The following is an 18,837-nucleotide window of genomic DNA, read 5'->3' as shown; positions in this document are numbered from 1 at the left end:
AAACACCAATCAGAAAGGATATATGCACCACTATGTTCATAGCAGCACAATTTACAATAGCTAAGATTTGGAAACAGCCTAGATGCCCATCAGCAGATGACTGGATCGGAAAACTGTGGTACATCTACACAATGGAATACTATGCTGCCATAAAAAAGAAGGAATTCTCATCATTTGCAGCAACCTGGATGGAATTGGAGAACATTATGCTAAGTGAAATAAGCCAGTCAATGAAAGAAAAATACCACATGATCTCACTCATTTAGGGATAGTAAAGAACATTATAAAGTGGTGAACAAAAAGATAGATACAGAGACAGTAAAGCATCAAACAGACTTTCAAAGTACAGGGGGAAAGTTTGGGAAAGGTGGGGGAGTTATGAAATCAAACGAAGGACTTGTATGCATGCATATAAGCATAAACAATGGACGCAAAACTCTGGGGGGGAGGGCATGTGTGGGTGTGGGGTGGGGGGGTAATGGTAAGATATGTACACATATAATACCTCAATAAAAATATTAAAAAAAAAAAATCTAGGTTTATCATGGGCTTTTAGCATGAATGATGCCATTTTGGGCCTGTGGTTTTTTGTCTTTAACACTCTCTGTCTACCACACCTAATTCAGATTATACCTTAGTTATCAAAAATGATATTTCCCTACAGATCCTCTGTAGGTTCTTCCTGAGCCTGCTGGGCCTTGATTGTTTTCAAATCCGGTGTTGCTCAGTGGTTGAGCATCCACCTATGAACCAGGAGGTCACCGATTCCCATGGGGCATGCCAGGGTTGCAGGCTCGATCCCCAGTAGGGCGATTTCAGGAGGCAGCTGATCCATGTATTGCTCTCACATCAACGTTTCTCTCTCTCTCTCTAAAATAAATTTAAAAATCGTTAAAAATACATAAAAATTTAAATTTAAAAAGAAATAGATTATTGCTGATGATAAACTGAACAAAATCTTTTTCTGCTATTTTTAAAAATCTAGTGAAGGCCCCTGATTTAAAAAATCTTCTAAATATTTACTCCTCTTCAAGGAAGCTAGAATTTCGGGGAATCAAGATCAATAATAGTATGTGAGAGTTGAGGTTTTTATTTAGTAAAAAAAAACAAAAAAAAACACAAAAACCTCATTTTACAGATAAAGGAACAGAAGAGAATAATTTGCTTAAGGCCAGAGAAAAGAACCACAAGATTTTAAATAATCATTCTGCATTCTACCTCAGTGGAAGACTTGCTCTGGCCAAATTTTCTGCCCCGGGGTTAATTCTTTTGCATTTAAACTAGAACTTAGAATAGACTGGAATCTGTGGGGTAAAAGGGGAACTAGTTGGAATTCAGTTTCCTGTCTTCCTAAGACTTCTGAGTGATAAACTATGGCCTTGTCAGCATTTCCTTATTTTAAATGGACTCGTAAGTCAACAAATATTTCTTGACTGCCTAACGTGTAGAAAGCATGGGGATTGTATTTTCACAATAAATTAAAGAGGAGCCAGTCCCTCAAATATTTGACTGGTAAATCGGTACCTGGCATGGGTACATGTTACTATAGGGGAAGTTCTCTCTCGGCTAGACAAATGGATGGGTTTATTACTTGTTTTCACAAGCTTTAACTCCTCCATCGGTTACAGTTCCTTGCATTTCCTAGAGCAGAGGCTAAGACGCACGGTGGAATCATTCCTTTTTTACGTGGGTTTTCCAATTATGCCAGGCCCTTCCTGCCCGAGTGATGGCGAAGGCGTCGTCAGGTTTCCAAGCTCTCGCCGCAGTGTGGAGCTGCCTCTGACCACAAAGCCAGGTCCCGGCCGGCGCCTTCCCCGCAGCGGCGCGGAGCGCGCCTGCGTGCCGCAGCCCCTTTGTTGCCGGGGCCGGGCCGGCTGCGCCTGCGTGGTGGGCGGGCGCGAACAAGTGCGCTGCGCCGCAGGCACCGGCGGGGGGCGAGCTGGCCCGGAGCCGCCGCCGCCGTCCTCGCGACCGCCGCAGCGGAGTTGAGCGGGCCTGGCGGCGGGAGACTTGCCACACTTTGCCGAGATGTCGTCCACCGCGGCTTATTACCTTCTCTCCACCCTGGGGGGGTACTTGGTGACCTCGTTCCTGTTGCTCAAGTACCCGACCTTGCTGCACCAGAGGAAGAAACAGCGGTTCCTCAGTAAACACATCTCTCACCGCGGAGGTGAGGGGGTCCCCGGAACCCGACGGCGGAAATGGGGGGAGCCTTTCTCTTGTGTGCCCCACCCCCCTCCCCTTCGGTCCTTCGGAGCCCCGCAAAAGGCTGGCGGGTGGAAAGACGCCCAGAGTTTGAGGAGGAAGGGGGATGTGTGAAGAGGGGGCTCCCCCGGAGGTGAAGGCGATGTGGAGGGGAGGTCTCCTGGGGCAGGAAGGGGGTCTTGGGACAAAGCCAAGGTGAGGATTTCTCGGGTGCAGCGATGTCGGGATTCTCAGGAGGAGGCGGGGCCGGGTGAGAATGGGGTGGACGGAGAGTTTGTCAGCGGACGCGAGGAGGGTCGCGCAGCGAGGCACCAGCGGGGAGGGGGGAACCGGAAGGCTCGGGGCCGGGGGGCCGGGGGGCCGGGGGGCCGGGAACGGGCTGCTCCCAGGGAGCCGGGAGGGGGCGGGGGGAGCTGGTGGGGAGATCCTGGGCGCAGTCTTCGGGGCTGAGGAACCGCGGGAACCCGGAGCGCGCTGCCGCCCTGGTGTTGCAGACCCCGGGCCAGCCGCACCCCCCCCCCCCGCCCTCAGAGCGTGGTCATTAGTGAGAGGGAGGCGGCCCCGAGCCAGGTACCCTTTCCCGGGGCACCTTTAGAGCCCGGGCCGGGCCGGGCCGGGACAGGAACGGGAACGGCCAGGTGCCCCAGGCTGCAAACCTGTGGGTTATTTAAAAGCCCCACCCACACCCCAGCAATGACACGTGGATTTCGAGAAGGTGAAAAGATGATTTCGTTTATGACGGGACGGTATTGTTTAAAGAAAGCTAAAAGTTTCTTTTGGAAAGATGTCTTGCTAGAAGGAGACTAGCTAGTCCACCCTCTGATTTCCCAGACGGCAGTCACAGCAGGTCCAGTCTTTGCCTCTTCATTATTAAGTGTCTATTTCCTTTGAAGTGGGATGTATAAAACGTCGTCAAATTGGATTATTTCAATCAACGTTAACTCTTCTTTAGAAATGAATGTAACACTAGGTTAAAATGGCTTGGAATTTGTAGCCTAATACTTAAAATGGTAAATTTCTAGATTTATAGTCTAAAACTTGATTTAGTACCATCACTCCTTTTCTAACAAGAACTGGCCAGGAATAAGGTTTTTTGTTTTTGCCTTTTTTTTTTTTTAAACATTTTATTGATTTTTTTACAGAGAGGAGGGGAGAGAGGGATAGAGAGTTAGAAACATCGATGAGAGAGAAACATTGATCAGCTGCCTTCTGCACACTCCCCACTGGTCATGTGGCCGCAACCAAGGTACATGCCCTTGACTGGAATCGAACCTGGGACCCTTGAGTCCGCAGGTTGACCCTCTAGCCACTGAGCCAAACCAGTTAGGGCAGAAATAAGGTTTTAAATGTCACAGAATACTTTAGCATTCATCTGTATAATTTTATCAGTTACACATAGTACTAAAGACTAACTTCCATGGTTATGCTAGTCTCCGACTCATGAGAAGTATCAAAGGTTTTCAGATGTCACCGGCTAAACGCCATGTTATTTCTCATTTGATTTATCTGCATTTTAATAAATGCATAGTTCAACTATAAAATGTACATGTAACTGCTAATACACCTTCAACCATTAAAGCCCCAAACCAACTTTTAGTGTTTAAGTTGCTCTAGAAGCAATTTTCAGTGGTGATAGTCCTATTCTGGGGATGGGCAGTATACACTGCAGTTGTGTTGACTGATTTTCAAAAAGTGTGCTTGCTTAAAACCCAGACCAAAACAAAACTAGATCCTCTAAAAAGCTTTCTCATCTGTCATTATGGGTGATCTAAATTTTATTTTAGAAGAAATAATCTTGTTAAAATATCTGCAGGCTCAAAATCTGTTTTACTCTGCTAAACTTCATATGCTTTTGTGTGGAGCATCTACACCAAATAATACAGTTGAGTCCAGAGTGATAGAGGAGATATTTATTTTAAACACACACACACACACACACACTTTGTAACTCAAGATACTATGTTTCTGGAAAATAATAGACTGGGAAGGAGTCTACTTGCTTTCTTTTTTTTTTTTCTTGGACACTGATAACAGCAATCAGTAGTCTCTCTGTGCATATGACTAACATTTGGGCTAATACTATAATTGCCCTAACGACAAATTCCTGATATTTCATATAAGCCAGATGTATAACCATTCCGAGACTGAAATATTGATAGCTATATTTGTTTAAAGTATATACACCTGAATTGCTATAACTTGAAACTCTTAATGTGTATTATATTATGTCTGCTATAAAAGCATTTTCCTGAGTCAGATGCTGGACCTACCACTAATTAGCCTTGGGAATAAGCCTGAGTTTTCCTTATCAATAAATGGAGAGCATTTGCCTTGCTTCTCTTTGAGTTGTTAGAGGACTAAGGACATAGAAAGCCCTTTGAAAATTTGTAAAATTGAAAATATAAGCATGGATATAGGGAATCCACATTTGCATTTTGCAATAGAACTTGGAGTTGATTATGAAGATTGAGATCACCCTATACTTATGTTTTCAAAGTTTTAATGAACACTTTTGCCTTTTTTAACATTGTCCTTGAAAGTGGCTGTCTTGGAAATTAAATGCTGTAGGCTTGCTTTGCTCTTACCTCTTTAAAGCATACATTGTATTGCATTATATTGTAATAGGATATATTAATACATCAACTTCCATTACTAGGCCAAGTTTTAGATTTTATTAATTTTGTCTCTAGCCTCTAGTACAGATACTAATATATAATTAAAATAATAGCTTAAAAATAATAGCTTATTGTCTGCTAATTATCTACTACATGTTAGATATGTTCCATGTGTTTCTTAAATTTATTTGACCAAGAGCATATTTTATAACTACAATGTATTGATGAAACATCAACAGAACCAAAGATATACCCTTTGGATTAAATGGAGAGCAAGCAGTATAATCAAGGGCCATTTTCTTAATTCCTTTATGAAATTATGGGTTTTGTTATTATTTTTCCAATTGTAAAAGTAACTCATGTTCATTATAGGAAACTTGGAAATATGGAAACGAGAAGAGAAAAAATAACTCCTAAAATTTACTATCTGGACATTTTTTTAAAAAAATATATTTTAATTTTTTACAGAGAGGAAGAGAGAGGGATAGAGAGTTAGAAAATCGATGAGAAACATCGAGCTGCCTCCTGCACACCCCCTACTGGGGGTGTGCCCGCAACCAAGGTACATGCCCTGACCGGAATCGAACCTGGGACCCTTGAGTCCGCAGGCCGACGCTCTATCTGAGCCAAACCGGTTTCGGCTATCTGGACATCTTGAAGTGTATCCTTTAAGTACATATTGTCCTGTATTTGGAATTATATGGTATATATATTTATTTCAGATAGAGATGGGATAGCAGGGAAATAACATACTTTAATACTCTCTAATCTGTCTCTATAAGCCAATTGAATTAAGCAACAGGCTTAAAAAAGAAAGTCTACTTACTAGGAATTAATGGTCAAAGTATTTTTTAAAATCAACTGATCAAATCTTTTTTTATTTAAAAAAAAATTTTTTTTTTTTTTTGAGAGAGAGAGAGAAAGGAGACGGACGAGAGAGATAGAAACATCAATAAGAACATCAGCCCTAACCGGTTTGGCTCAGTGGATAGTCGGCCTGTGGACTCAAGGGTCCCAGGTTCGATTCCGATCAAGGGCATGTACCTTGGTTGCGGGCACATACCCAGTGGGGAGTGTGCAGGAGGCAGCTGATCGATGTTTCTCTCTCATTGATGTTTCTAACTCTCTATCCCTCTCCCTTCCTCTCTCTCAGATGAGGATTGGGATCATGCTCAACCAACTGAGCCACACCGATCAGGGGCAGAACTGTATTAATAAAATATATTTTTTTAAAAAGAAACATCAATCGGCTGTTTCCTGCACGCCCCCTACTGGGGATCAAGCCTGCAACCTGGGCATGTACCCTGACCAGGAATCGAACCAGTGACCTGTTGGTGCATGAGTCAGTGACATTTAACCAGAGCCACACCAGCTGGACCAATTGATCAAATCTTAACCTTTCCTTCTAATTTTTCACCCTTGCACTTAAGCAAGAGTACTGTCACAGTCTGGGCATGTTGCCACAGATTGATTTAACAGGTGATAAGTTTGAGGGTAAAGATTGCTTTTGGGCCCTGGCCGACGTGGGTCAGTTTGTTGAGCATCATCCTATGCACTGAAAGGTCGCAAGTTCTATTCCTGGTCAGGGCACATACCCAGGTTGCTGGTTCGATGCCGGGTGGGTCGTGGTGCGTGTGGAAGGCAACCAATCGCTGTTTCTCTCTCCTCCTCTCCCTTCCTCTCTCTAAAATCATAAAATAAAATTTTAAAAATAAGGTGGAATGAAAGTATCTCCATTCCTTTAAAAAAAAAAAGGAATTTCATGAGAGAAGTGCTAACAACAAATAATTCTTTGGAGAGGAGTGACATACTCTTAATTTAGTTACTCTCTAGGCTTTCCCCATATGAATCTAATAAGTAATTTGTCCCTTGCACCAGAAGGTCTCTGGTTTGATCCCCAGTCAGGGCACATACAAGTATCAACCAATGAATGCATAAATAAGTGGAACAGCTAAGTGATCTCGCTCTCCCTTCTTCTTTCTCTAAAATCAATAAATAAGAAAAGCTGGCAGTTTCACTTAAGAATATCTTTGATGTATTAGTAAAAATTATTAATGTTATTAAATTTCAACCTTCAACTATATATATTCTGTGTGACATAATTATAGGTATTCACTTTTGCTGCATACCAAAGTATGATGATGGTTGTCTTGAGAAAAAGCACTTGTGCAGTCATTTGACTTGTGAGCTGAATTTACCTTTTTTTCCCACAGAACACCGTTTTTACTTAAAAAAACTGACAACTGGTTATGGATACTTGAATATTCAGCAGATATGTTCTTGAAAATTAATCAAGTGTATCTCTCGTTAGCAAAAAAATAACCTAGCTGCCTTCTATGAAGGTAGTGCCAATGATTAAATTTGAACTTTTAAGCAAAAATTAGAATTTTGAACTTTTAAGCAAAAATTAGAATTTTGCATCCGCCACTGTGAGCTTGATAGCTTTTCAATTCTCAAAGATTCTCCTAATGAGATCAGATGTTAACAAATGAGATTTAAAAATATCTATTATATAATGATATGTATCATCATTTAGAAGATAAGCAGAATTCAGTGAATCAGTATTTTCCAAAAGATTACTGGATGATATCATAAAGCCATAAATGGGTGAAAGATCCATTCAAAGTTCATAGTGGACCAGTGGGTTTTTATGTAATAGAGTATGAAGAGGACATTTATGTGGTTCAGATTCCACATTGCAACTGACTTATAAAACTCCCTCATTGAATTCAGGTACATGTTAAGCAGATATAAGAATCTAGCTGCCTTCTTTTTTTTTTATTTTTTTTAAAATATATTTTATTGATTTTTCACAGAGAGAAAGAGAGAGGGATAGAGAGTTAGAAACATCGATGAGAAACATCGATCAGCTGCCTCCTGCACACCCCCCACTGGGGATGTGCCCGCAGCCAAGGTACATGCCCTTGACCGGAATCGAACCTGGGACCTTTCAGTCCGCAGGCCGACGCTCTATCCACTGAGCCACACCGGCCAGGGCTAGCTGCCTTCTATTAAGCCAGACATTAAAGATATTTACAAAAATGTAAAACAGTACTACTCTTCTCATTAAATTTTTTTGGAAGATAGTTATCCTACCTAATAAGAGACAAATATGCAAATTGACCGTACTTTCGCTATGCCCACGATTGGCCAGGAGGCACGGAGGGGCAGGACTTGGAGTGGCCGGGGTGGCCGATTGGGCCGGCGAGATGCTGAGCTTGCGTCGCCAGTGGCGGCGCGAGCTCAGCGTCTGCGCCATGGCTGTGCTGCAGCACAGAAGGGGCCTCTGGGGCAGCGAGCCCATGTCCTGCCACGGACCATCAAAAGGGGGGGAACTGGGTGCCTGTCCGCTCCGGCACTAGGCCTTTCAGAAGCCTCCGCCGCGCAGGAGGCTTCTGAAAGGCCTGGTGCACCAGCGGACAGGCACCCAGCTCCCCCGCGATCGAAAGCGGGGAGCTGTGTGTCCGCGGAGCGTGCTAGACTTTGCGGGGCAGTGGATATGGCCTGGATGGCAGGTTAGGCCTAGGGGACCCTACACGTGCATGATTTAATCATGCACTGGGCCTCTAGTTTTTCATAAAATATATGTTAGCATGAAATGGGTTAACTCTTATTTTCAAATAAATAAATTAAATTTTAAGGAGTCAATTTCTGAAGCTCTTTGAGGTAGTCAATAAAAGAGTCCTGAGACCAAAATGGCTGGCAACTGCCAGTTGAATGAGCTCTTGTCTGTAATAAGAATCATTGTAGTCTGAATCAACAAGAAAGTACTTTCACGGAGGAGTTGCAAAGTGAATTCATTCTGGAATTAATGTTAAGAAACATTGGGAGGCAGTGGTGAAGAGGAAGTCCCAGGCATGTGGCATGAGCTTAAAGACTTTGATTCTTCCCTCTATTTTAAAAGTAGTGCATATTCATTGTAGAGTGTTTGTAAAGTATAGAAGAATGCATATGAGAAAAGAAATCAGTTGTATTCTGACCAAATTGATAACTGTTATTAATTTTCTTTGTTAAATTAAACTACTCACTGCTTATTGTGCCAAAAAGCAAGGACATTAACATGACACGGCAGTCAGCTTGAAGGAGCCAGTGATGTTGACTTGGTCATTTGGTTAAAGTGGTTTCTGAGAGACTTTTCCACTGGGAAGTTACTCCTTTATTCTTTGTAATAGCGTTTTTGTAGGGAGGTACTTTGAAACTACATAAATAAGCATTCCTCATCAAACTTTCCATTTATTAAAATAGACTGAGAATTTCCTATTTTATCCAGTAGTTTAAAATTTGTTACTATCATTTGTTTGATGCTAACGATGTTTCAGGTTTGGCTGGTGAAAATGCCTTCTAATTGGCTTCAGAATTCTTTCAACTTCCTTGGGGTGTTTTTGAGACAACAAGCAGTCACTAGTTTACTTAACAATAACCATTTTAGCACTCTAGTGTTTTTTGTAATTTTAGAGTGCTTTGTTCTTGAAATATTGGTTATCTGAGTATAACATATTTCCATAGTTTTTTATTAAGACAGACACCAGTTGGATGTTTTGAAGTCATTTAACCTCAAAACTGCACTTTCTAAAAAAAAAAAGCACTTTCTTTCAAAAAAACTATAATTTCCATATTTACTTCATCTGTTTTCTATTATGCAACAACTCTAGTAACCATTATCCTCATTCTTATAGGTAAGAAAGCTCAGTCTAACAGAGAGATTAGGTAACTTTCCCAAGGTGACACAAACATCAAATAGATTTTAGAACAAAGATCAGAACTCCGGAGTCCCATTCTCAACTACTATAGTATCCTGCTTTCAGCCAAGGTGATTAAAGTACAGTCACTTGTCTTAAGTAATTCATGGGAAAGGAAGGAGAGAGATAGGTAATAACTTATGCTGTAATATGATAAATGCATGGTAGGTGCATAAGGGACTGTGTAAATACAGAAGAGAGATGTTTTAACTCTGCTTGGGGAGGTGTATAGGTACCAAGTCCTCTTCTGTCTTTCCTTGCAGATATGACAGTTTACAAATCATGTTTATTTTTATATATATATATATTTTTTATTGATTTTAGAGAGGAAGGGAGAGGGAGAGAGAGAGAGAAATATCAACAATGAGAGAGAATCAAGCTGCCTCCTGCATGTCCCCTACTGGGGATTGAGCCCACAACCCAGGCATGTGCCCTTGACGGGAATCGAACCTGCGATCCTTCAGTCCGCAGGCTGATGCTCTATCCACCGAGCCAAACCAGCTAGGGCTACAAATCATGTTTAGATGCTCTCACACTTCTGTGTTGTTGTGTCTGTGTTTTGATCTTTGATTCTTCCTGGTACAGCTAAAAAATAAAGATACCATTATACTCTTTAGAACATTTGTAAAGATGTATCTTATTAAAATGAATTTATAGAAAAATAAAATGTTCAGAGTATACAAGTAAATGAAGTTTACATTTAATGTTTTTACAGGTGCTGGAGAAAATTTGGAGAATACAATGGCAGCATTTCAGCAGTAAGTATATTAAAGATTTACAGTTTATCTTTAAAGTGATTATGATTCACAAAATGAAGATAGTATACATGTCGCATCCACTTGTGAATAATATAGTTGTTTCTATATAATTAAAATTGCTTTTTTATGCGGTTAGTCTCCAGTGTTACAAATAGTGTGTCGGGCTTCTGCATAACTGAAGAAACTACATCAGAGTTTGGGTAATCAAAAGATACTATAGTTCCAAAGTTGAAAGAAGACATTTATAACAAGGAACATACTGTGTGTAATGCTAATTAGTCTTGGAGAGAAAGAGAAAAGTAGAAAATGAAACAACTGTTACACTGGCTGCTGTTTATGAATAGGATTATGTGTCGACCCAGTAATTCTCGTACAGACCTGAACCCATAATCTAATCTAAAACAGGGAATGTGAGAAGTTAAACCCCGTGAAAGACGTTATCTATCCATATTGATTTTTTCTTATGAAATTTTAAAACCATTTTTATGTATATAAAGACAGCTAAGAAATCAGGAAAACTTGGCTTATGTTTTGGTCCTGCTTGTCATCATTCAAAGACATTTTAGACATTATTTTTCCTGTTACCAGGTCCAAAGGTATGCTTTTCCACATTATAGTTTCATCTAAATCCTATCCCCCTGAATTTGTCATGGCTTACTTTTCCTGTTCTATAATATGATGCCTTTTAACTATAATCTCAAGAGTCTCTTATAGCTTTAAAGTGCAAACTCTTTCCTTCTGTCATAGACTGTAAAACAGATTAATTTAAATTATTTTTTCTACTGAGATTATATTTCTAGCTAGCTATAGCTAAATATGTGTATAATTTCATGTGTACAGTTTCCACTGAGATACACCCCAATCACATATTTAGATACACACTTCGTAAAGCATATATATATATATTATGGCATGTAGGTGAAGATGAGAAGATAGATATTAGAGGAAGTATACACTGAGTGGCCAGATTATTATGATCTCTGAACACATAATAATCTGGCCACTCAGTGTATATGTATACAAATATTAGAGGCCCGGTGCATGAATTCATGCATGGGTGGGGTCCGGCCAGCCTGGCCAGGGGGAGGGGACATGGGTGGTTAGCTGGTTTGCCTGCTGGTCAAACTCCTGGTCGAGGGGACAATTTGCATATTAGCCTTTTATTATATAGGATATACACTGAGTGGCCAGATTATTATGCGTTCAGAGATCATAATAATCTGGCCACTCAGTGTAAATGGTGTGGGAAGCCAGGTTAAGATTAACCAGAAAATTGAAAAGATACCAGGACTAGAAGAGCTATAATTTGGCAGAGAGGAAGAATGTGAAATGTTTGAGATTAAGATGTGAGGATATGTAGACCAGATATGTCTAGGAAATTGTAAGGACCTTAAGACTGTATTGTAGTGGGGCTAAAGAAATAATTAGGACTGACAAAGAGAAATAAATGCATCTCACAATTTATAAAAAGTTCTTCAGTAATTTCTTGGGAGCAAGCCTCTTTCCTCATTGCTCTCTCAATCTCTAACATAAAGTGTATGTTACCATGAAATGGGTTTACTCTTATTCTCAAATAAATAAATTAAATTTTAAGGAGTCAATTTCTGAAGCTCTTTGAGGTAGTCAATAAAAGAGTCCTGAGACCAAAATGGCTGGCAACTGCCAGTTGAATGAGCTCTTGTCTGTAATAAGAATCATTGTAGTCTGAATCAACAAGAAAGTACTTTCACGGAGGAGTTGCAAAGTGAATTCATTCTGGAATTAATGTTAAGAAACATTGGGAGGCAGTGGTGAAGAGGAAGTCCCAGGCATGTGGCATGAGCTTAAAGACTTTGATTCTTCCCTCTATTTTAAAAGTAGTGCATATTCATTGTAGAGTGTTTGTAAAGTATAGAAGAATGCATATGAGAAAAGAAATCATTTGTATTCTGACCAAATTGATAACTGTTATTAATTTTCTTTGTTAAATTAAACTACTCACTGCTTATTGTGCCAAAAAGCAAGGACATTAACATGACACGGCAGTCAGCTTGAAGGAGCCAGTGATGTTGACTTGGTCATTTGGTTAAAGTGGTTTCTGAGAGACTTTTCCACTGGGAAGTTACTCCTTTATTCTTTGTAATAGCGTTTTTGTAGGGAGGTACTTTGAAACTACATAAATAAGCATTCCTCATCAAACTTTCCCTGACACCTAGCTCTGGTGCTAACAGGCTCTTACTAGTGGCTTACTGAATGAGATACAGAACGGGGTACTCAAGAACAAAGCAGACTATTAGCAGAAGACAGGATGAAGAATATAGAACCCCATCCATAATAAACATAGAACCAAAGACTAAGGAATTACACTGTACACACACACACACACACACACACACACACACACACACACACACACACACACACACACACCCCAAGCCCTTGAGTAGGTAAAATCTGGTTCTTAAGAGCTAATAAAACTAGGTTATTAAACTAGGCCGTCTTTGTAAATACCCACAGGACAATTTGATCCGTATGGTATTAACATGAATGGTGAGAGAAAGAAACAAATTGTATTAGCAATAGCTGGAAGTATAAGTTGGCAGACAGTCAAAGTAATTAATCAGCGGCCTGATTCTTACATTTTTTAGACTATCTAGTTAATATAATACCAATTATCTCATCAATGAAATGGGGATGATAATACAACCTCAATATTGTGAGGAGTTAATGAAATTCAGATAAATTCCTTAACAAAATTCCTGTTGTAAATTGTATGCATAGCTTCTGTGGAGTTTCAAGTAATTTCACATCTTCTTTTATAGGTAGAGTTTTAATTTCTTTTTCTAGAAAGTTGAAGCCTGGCTTCCCTAACTTTTTTCAGTGTTTGTCATCAACTTGTCAGAAATTTAGCTACAAAATAACTGGTGTTTCAATTGATGTAGATGCATACTATTGTTACTTATGGAAATTTCTGAAGGCCATAGTGATTAAAAAAAAAATTTCTTGCTATGTTCTAGCTATTTGTATATCAAATTGGGATAATTTATTAGGATAACTTATTAAGTATACTTGCTATTGCTCTAAATTTTTATTTATTATCTTGTTATTAAGAGATAAGCATACACCCGGCCAGTGTGGCTCAGTGGTTGAGCATCAAGCCATGCACCAAGAGGTCACTGGTTTGATTCCTGGTCAGGGTACATGCCCAGTTTGCCGGGCTCCATCCCCAGCAGTGGGGCATGCAGGAAGTAGCTGATTGATGTTTCTCTTTCTACCTCTCCCTTCCTCTCTAAATATTATATGACAACAATATTTAAGGAAATTAAAAAATACAGAAAAATAATCTACCAACCTAAAAGCTGTTTTTGTTTATTGTGTCTTTTTGGATTTCACTTTTACACATTTGTGGCTCTAACAAAGATATAGTTGGCAAACAAATATTCTCTTTTAAAGTTGAGAATTTAATGCTCAGGATGTGTCTGTCTCACACAGATGTTTCTCTCTCTCCCTGCCCCACTCTTCCTCCTCCTTCCCCTCCCCCCTCCCTTCCAATAATATTTCCTTTCAAAATATTATTGCTCATTGACAATGTACCTGGTCACCCAAGAGCTCTGGTGGAGATGTACACTGAGTTTCATGTTTCCTTTTTTTTAGATATATTTTTATTGATTTCAGAGATGAAGGGAGGGAGAGAGAGAGAAAGAAAGAGAGAGAATATCATTGATTGGCTGCCTCCTGCACGTCATCTACTGGGGATCAAGCCTGAAACCCCAGCATGTGCACTGTCCTCCTGGTTCATAGGTCAAAGCTCAACCACTGAGCCACGCTGGCCAGACCTGAGTTTAATGTTTTCATTCCTGCTAGCACAACATCCATTCTGCAGCTCATGGATCAAGGAGTAATTTCAACTTTCAAGTCTTATTATTTAAGAAATATATTTTGTAAGGCTATAGCTGCTTTAGTGATTTTTCTGATAGATTTGGGCAAAGTAAATTGAAAACCTTATGGAAAAGATTCACCATTCTAGATGTTAAGATCATTTATGATACATGGGAAGAGGTCAGAATATCAGTATTAATAAGAGTTTGGAAGAAGTTGATCCTAACCCTTGTGGATGACTTTGAGAGCTTCAAGACTTCAGTGGAGGAAGTAACTGCAGATGTGTGGAAATAGCAAAGGAACTAGAATTAGAAGTGGAGCTTGAAGTCATTACTAAATTGCTGCAATCTCATGATAAAACTTTAATGTATAAGGAGTTGCTTCTAATAGGTGAGCAAAGAAAGTAGTTTCTTGGGATGGAATCTAATAAAGTCTAAAGTGAAAAAAAAGGGAGAAAAATTAGCTCTGGCCAGTGTGGCTCAGTGGTAGAGCATTGACTTATGCCAGTGTTCGGCAAACTGCGGCTCGCGAGCCACATGTGGCTCTTTGGCCCCTTGAGTGTGGCTCTTCCACAAAATACCACAGCCTGGGCGAGTCTATTTTGAAGAAGTGGCATTAGAAGAAGTTTAAGTTTAAAAAATTTGGCTCTCAAAAGAAATTTCAGTTGTTGTACTGTTGATATTTGGCTCTGTTGACTAATGAGTTTGCCGACCACTGGCCTATGCAGTCAAGGGTCATGGGTTCGATTCCTGGTCAAGGACACATACCTGGGTTGCAGGTTTGTTCCCACTCCAGTAGTCTGGGCACATGCAGGAGGCAACCAATCGATGTGTCTGTCTCACACAGATGTTTCTCTCTCTCTCTCCCTGCCCCACTCTTCCTCCTCCTTCCCCTCCCCCTCCCTTCCACTTTCTCTAAAATTCTATGGAAAGAATATCCTTGGGTGAGCATTAACAAAAATAAAAAATGGATAAAGAGGAGAAAATGTAAAATAGTGTGGATGTGAGATTATGGTTAAATTTTTTATCTTAATGTTTTCGAATGTTCCTTATAATAGTGTTCTGATATGCATAAAGTCTAATGTGAGGTGGAGTCTATTCCTGGAGAAGATGCTGACAAAATAGTTGAAATAACAAAGGATTTAGAATCTATACTAATAAAAGGGTAATATGCTAATTAGACCGGGTTGACCGGCCATCTTCCAGACGTCTGACTTCCTTCCGAACAAAGCCATGGTGGTGGGGGCCAAGGCAGAGGCAGTTGAGGATGAGATCAGGCTGGCAGGAGATGGCAGTGGGGGGGCGAGATCAGGCCGGCAGGGAAGGACAGTTGGGGGCGACAGGGCCAGCAGGGGAGGGCAGTTGGGGGCGAGATCAGGCCGGCAGGGAAGGGCAGTTGGGGGCGACAGGGCCAGCAGGGGAGGGCAGTTGGGGGCGAGATCAGGCCTGTAGAGGAGGGCAGTTGTAGGAGAGATCAGGCCGGCAAGGGAGGGCAGTTGGGGGCAATCAGGCAGGTAGAGGTAGATTGGGGTGATCAGATCAGTTAGGGGCGATCAGGCAGGGGGGCAAGGTAGGGGCGATGAGGCTGGCAGAGGAGCAAGGTAGGGGCGATCAGGACGGCAGGCAGAGGGTTAGGGGCAATCAGGCAGAGGGGTTAGGGGTGATCAGGCAGGCAGGCAGGCCGGTGAGTGGTTAGGAGCCAGTCGTCCCGGATTGCGAGAGGGATGTCTGACTGCCGGTTTTAAACCGGCAGTCAGACATCCCCTGAAGGGTCCCAGATTGGAGAGGGTGCAGGCCGGGCTGAGGAACCCCCCCCCCCTCCGTGCACGAATTCGTGCATCGGGCCTCTAGTATTACAAAAACTTAGTTGATAAAGCAGTGGCAGGGTTTGAGAGGATTGACTGGATAAAACACTATCAAACAGTATCACATGCTACAGAGGAATCATTCGTGAAAGGAAGAGTCAACCGATGTAGCAAACCTCATTGTTGTCTTATTTTAAGAAATTGCCACAGCCACTTGTCTTCAGCCACCTCCACCCTGATCACTCAGCAGCCATCAACATCGAGGCAAGACCCTTCACCACCAGAGATTATGACTCACTGAAGGCTCAGATGATGGTTAGCGTCTTTAAAAGTATTTTTAAATTAAGGCATCTACATTGTTTTTTAGACATAATGCTTTGCAAACGTCTTTTAAGTGGATGCCTTGGCAATCAAAGCTTAAGTCAGTCACTTGCATTACAAGAAAAAAATGTCAGGGCTTACACTACACTACACTGTAGCTTTGTAGTAAGTTTTGAAGTCATGAGGTGTGAGTCCTCCAACTTTGTTCTTCTTTTTCAAGATTGTTTTGATTCTTTGGGGTTCCTTGAGGTTGCATATCAATTTTAGGGTGGATTTTTCTGTTTTTGCCAAAAATACCATTGGGATTTTGATGGGAATTACATTGACTCTGTAGATCAGTGTAGTATTTGCATTTAACAATGTTAAGTATATTCTAATTCTTGAACGTGGGATGTCTTTCCATTATGTATTTCTTATTTAATTTCTTTCAGCAGTGTTTTGTAGCTTTCTTTGTATAAGCCTTTCACCTCCTTGGTTAAGTTAATTTCTAAGTTTTTTTATTCTTTTTATGCTATTGTCAATGGAATTGTTTTATGATTCCCTTTCCAATTTGGACCCCCGCCCCTCTTTTTTTCTCCTTGCTTAATTGCCCTGGCTAGAATTTCTAATCCTATGTTGAATTAAAGTGTCAAACGCTGGCATCCTTTTCTTGTTTTTCACTTCTTTCATTTTATAGATGTGGAAATGTCGGCCCAGAGGGGGCATTTACTTGCCCAGTGTTATACAGCAAGTTTGTAGCAAAGCAGGAACTTATACCTAGATCTCTTACCTTCTGGCCCAGTGTTCTTTCCATTCTATTGGGTTGACAGAAGCTAGGATAGCTAGTTATGGAAAGACAGCATGCTTCTCTTCTTCTGAGTTCCTTTAGAATATTTTCATATCAGTAAATCATAATAGATGACAGTGTTGAGAAATTTTAATATTATGGATTTTTAATTTTTTGCTGTTTGATTTATAATTCCAAATTTAACTTTCAGAATGTCTTTATTCTTTGTATTTCTTCAGTGCAGTTACCATTGGAACTGATATGCTGGAATTGGACTGTCATATCACAAAAGATGAGCAAGTTGTTGTGTCACATGATGAGAATCTGAAGAGATCAACTGGGGTCAATGTAAACATCTCAGATCTCAAATACTGTGTAAGTGTAAAAATGCATGATAAACTGATACCTAGTAGATCTTGGGCCTGTAACATTTTTAAAAACAGTGAATGCCAGATAACTAATAAAATAATGAAAAATAAATGACAGTGGTTAAATAATGAATGTCAAAGGAAATTTTAAAAAACTATTCTGACTTTCAATAAAGATTTACTCACTATGTACATATATAGAGTCTTATTTTTGTAAGTAACAAAATTACCAAAGTCCTCAAATGTAAAACTACTAGAGTTCAATTCCTTGAAGTATTCTTTAATTTATCTTATTTGGATTAAATATATAAATTAGTTTTACTCTTACAGTATGAGAAAGAACCCTTTAAAAATCTGGTTTTAGTAGTAAATCCTGATAAATAGAAGGAAAAATGCTGTTTTACCACTTGAAGAAAACTTATGTTAATAGGATACTATCTTATTGAATATCCTGTATGTTTTTTATATAGTTGTGATCCTGCTGTTTTTTTATATATTATATTTTTTAATATTTTGACATGATACACATTTTCTGAACTTTTTGTTTTTAATGGACTTTTTAGAACAGTTACAGGTTTATAGCAAAATTGAGCAAGAAAGTATAGAGAATTCTCACATAATTATATGATTAAATTGCTTTTGGAGATGTTCTGCTACAGGGTGCCTTACATATGTAGTGTTTTGTTCTTTTATTTTTTGAAGAAGCAAATATTTATGTCTTAATATAAGACATTAAAATACTGATTTTTTGAGAGCTAACTCTTTTCAATAATATCTTTTAAAGGAACTCCCACCTTACCTTGGCAAACTGGATGTCACATTTCAAAGAGGTAATATTTCCCATTTGCAACTTAAACATTAACATTAAAGTGTATTCATTTATGTTGAGAATTAGATATATAGGCGTGTTCTCTTGTTATAGTAAGTTCCAGCTAAAAGTACTGCCCTCAAAACATTCTCTCAGGCCTAATCTGAAATCTTGACCCTGAAAAGATGAAGTCCAGAGATTTAATTAGCTCATTCTATTAAAATTATATACAGTTCATTTAAGCCAAATACTAATGACAAGAAACCCATATATTACAGGGACACTTTGTACCTCTAAAGCTTCTAGTTCAGGAATACTATAACTTATGGTAATCATAAGTCAAATAAATGAATAAATGAAAATAAATTGAAGGGACCCCTTTCAGATCCTTACTAATTGTCTCACATTTGATTCTATGTCATTCAGGTGCTCCATATTTTAAATTTTAAATAGAATTCTGTTTCTCAAATAAATCATTCCAGACCAGCCAGTGTGGTTCAGTGGTTGAACATCAATCTATGAACCAGGAGGTCATGGTTTAATTCCCAGTCAAGGCATATGCCTGGATTGCTGACTTGGTCCCTAGTGGGGGTTG

General features: G+C 39.9%; 1 protein-coding gene across 2 annotated transcripts in view; it reads left to right on the top strand.

The window, feature by feature from the left end:
• Nucleotides 1–1,892: 1,892 nt before the first annotated feature.
• The window catches only part of GDPD1 (glycerophosphodiester phosphodiesterase domain containing 1), a 28,921-nt gene continuing 11,976 nt past the window's right edge, over nt 1,893–18,837 (top strand). For both annotated transcript variants that reach the window (XM_054709151.1, XM_008149479.3), the window contains exons 1-4: nt 1,893–2,170; nt 10,275–10,317; nt 17,306–17,441; nt 18,219–18,264. In XM_054709151.1, the coding sequence (XP_054565126.1) occupies nt 2,029–2,170; nt 10,275–10,317; nt 17,306–17,441; nt 18,219–18,264 (367 nt within the window). In that variant the 5' untranslated portion in view covers nt 1,893–2,028. The remainder of the gene's footprint in view (nt 2,171–10,274; nt 10,318–17,305; nt 17,442–18,218; nt 18,265–18,837) is intronic.

The sequence above is a fragment of the Eptesicus fuscus genome, chromosome 20, assembly GCF_027574615.1.
Source record: "Eptesicus fuscus isolate TK198812 chromosome 20, DD_ASM_mEF_20220401, whole genome shotgun sequence".
NCBI lineage: Eukaryota > Metazoa > Chordata > Mammalia > Chiroptera > Vespertilionidae > Eptesicus > Eptesicus fuscus.
Note: the sequence above shows the minus strand (reverse complement) of the source record. Positions and strands in the feature narration are given on the sequence as shown.